Raw genomic sequence first — 1115 nt, 5'->3', positions numbered from 1 at the left:
AAAAAGTCCCCGAAGAGGCCTGACACGGTATAACCGGAGCGTCAGACAGCACCACATCTTTAATTCACGACTGTGTCCACATGAGTGGAAAGTACCAAAAGTTTTTTTCCTACTCACTGTTATCCAGAAGCAGTTATGGTCACATCTCACTGCTGCAGCACCAACGTTTGATTCATTCATTTCTTTATTACAAAAACAGTGACAAATAAATAGAACAAAACAATGTAAAAATATAATGTTTAAGCATTAGCAACAGTTTGTTGTAAAAGCAATATGTCATTAGTCAGATTGGTCCCTGGTCTCACTCAAATTGATATGAAAAACATTTCACAACATTTCATAGCACCGTTGTGGGTCTGTCAGCAATGTCCTCAGCTAAGTGTTGATCGTACACATCAGAAGTTTCACATCAGAGATAACTTTACAGAAGGAAACAACTGACTCTGCTGTGGATGGGTTAGAAAAGGGTTACTGCCTTACAGTCTCAGTTCATATAAATATAATATATTAATTTATACATTGTACACTATGGTTCTATCCCACATACACAACTCAGCTAAACAGGTGAAAAAAGGCAATTTAAAAAAAATCATTAGAAATTAAAGAGATTCTTTAGCTGCACAATGAAAACACAAACCTTTGAGATGACGATGATTGTGTATGTGTTTGGGGGGGGGGCGGTTGGAGGGATCTGCCAAAAATAAACTGACATCACCTGCTTCAAAGTTCATGAAGGCAGAAGATCGTTTTACAATCTCAAGTAGCAGGTGAATAAATGTCAGTATTCATGTGTGTGTGTGGGAGGGAGGGGGTTTTTGAGGGTGTGCAAACATTCAGCTGATGACATGAGACAACAACCCTGAATCTACTACAGATTAAGCCCTGTTTTGCAGCATTAAAAAATGAAAAACTCAAATGTCCACTCGTATGGGCCAAATGGAATGAGAACATGGATGAGAACTAACTTCAGATTCAGCGCACCAGGAGGAAGGTGAGTCCAGCAAGGCCAACACTAGCAGCAGCAAACAGAGCGGTCTTCATGGACGAGTCCTGGCTCAGCTCTCTGGCACTGTGAGAGAACTCACAGAACCCCTCCTGCAAGAAAAAAAACAAAA

At 40.3% G+C, this 1115-nt stretch overlaps 1 protein-coding gene across 1 annotated transcript in view; it reads right to left on the bottom strand.

Moving 5' to 3' along the window:
* Positions 1-166: 166 nt before the first annotated feature.
* bcl2l10 (BCL2 like 10) overlaps positions 167-1115 on the bottom strand; it is a 3309-nt gene continuing 2360 nt past the window's right edge. The window contains exon 3 of the mRNA XM_008310969.3: positions 167-1095. Coding sequence (XP_008309191.1) covers positions 973-1095 — 123 coding nt within the window. The 3' untranslated portion in view covers positions 167-972. The remainder of the gene's footprint in view (positions 1096-1115) is intronic.

Source organism: Cynoglossus semilaevis, chromosome 5 (genome assembly GCF_000523025.1).
Source record: "Cynoglossus semilaevis isolate Cse_v1.0 chromosome 5, Cse_v1.0, whole genome shotgun sequence".
Classification (NCBI taxonomy): Eukaryota; Metazoa; Chordata; class Actinopteri; order Pleuronectiformes; family Cynoglossidae; genus Cynoglossus; species Cynoglossus semilaevis.
Note: the sequence above shows the minus strand (reverse complement) of the source record. Positions and strands in the feature narration are given on the sequence as shown.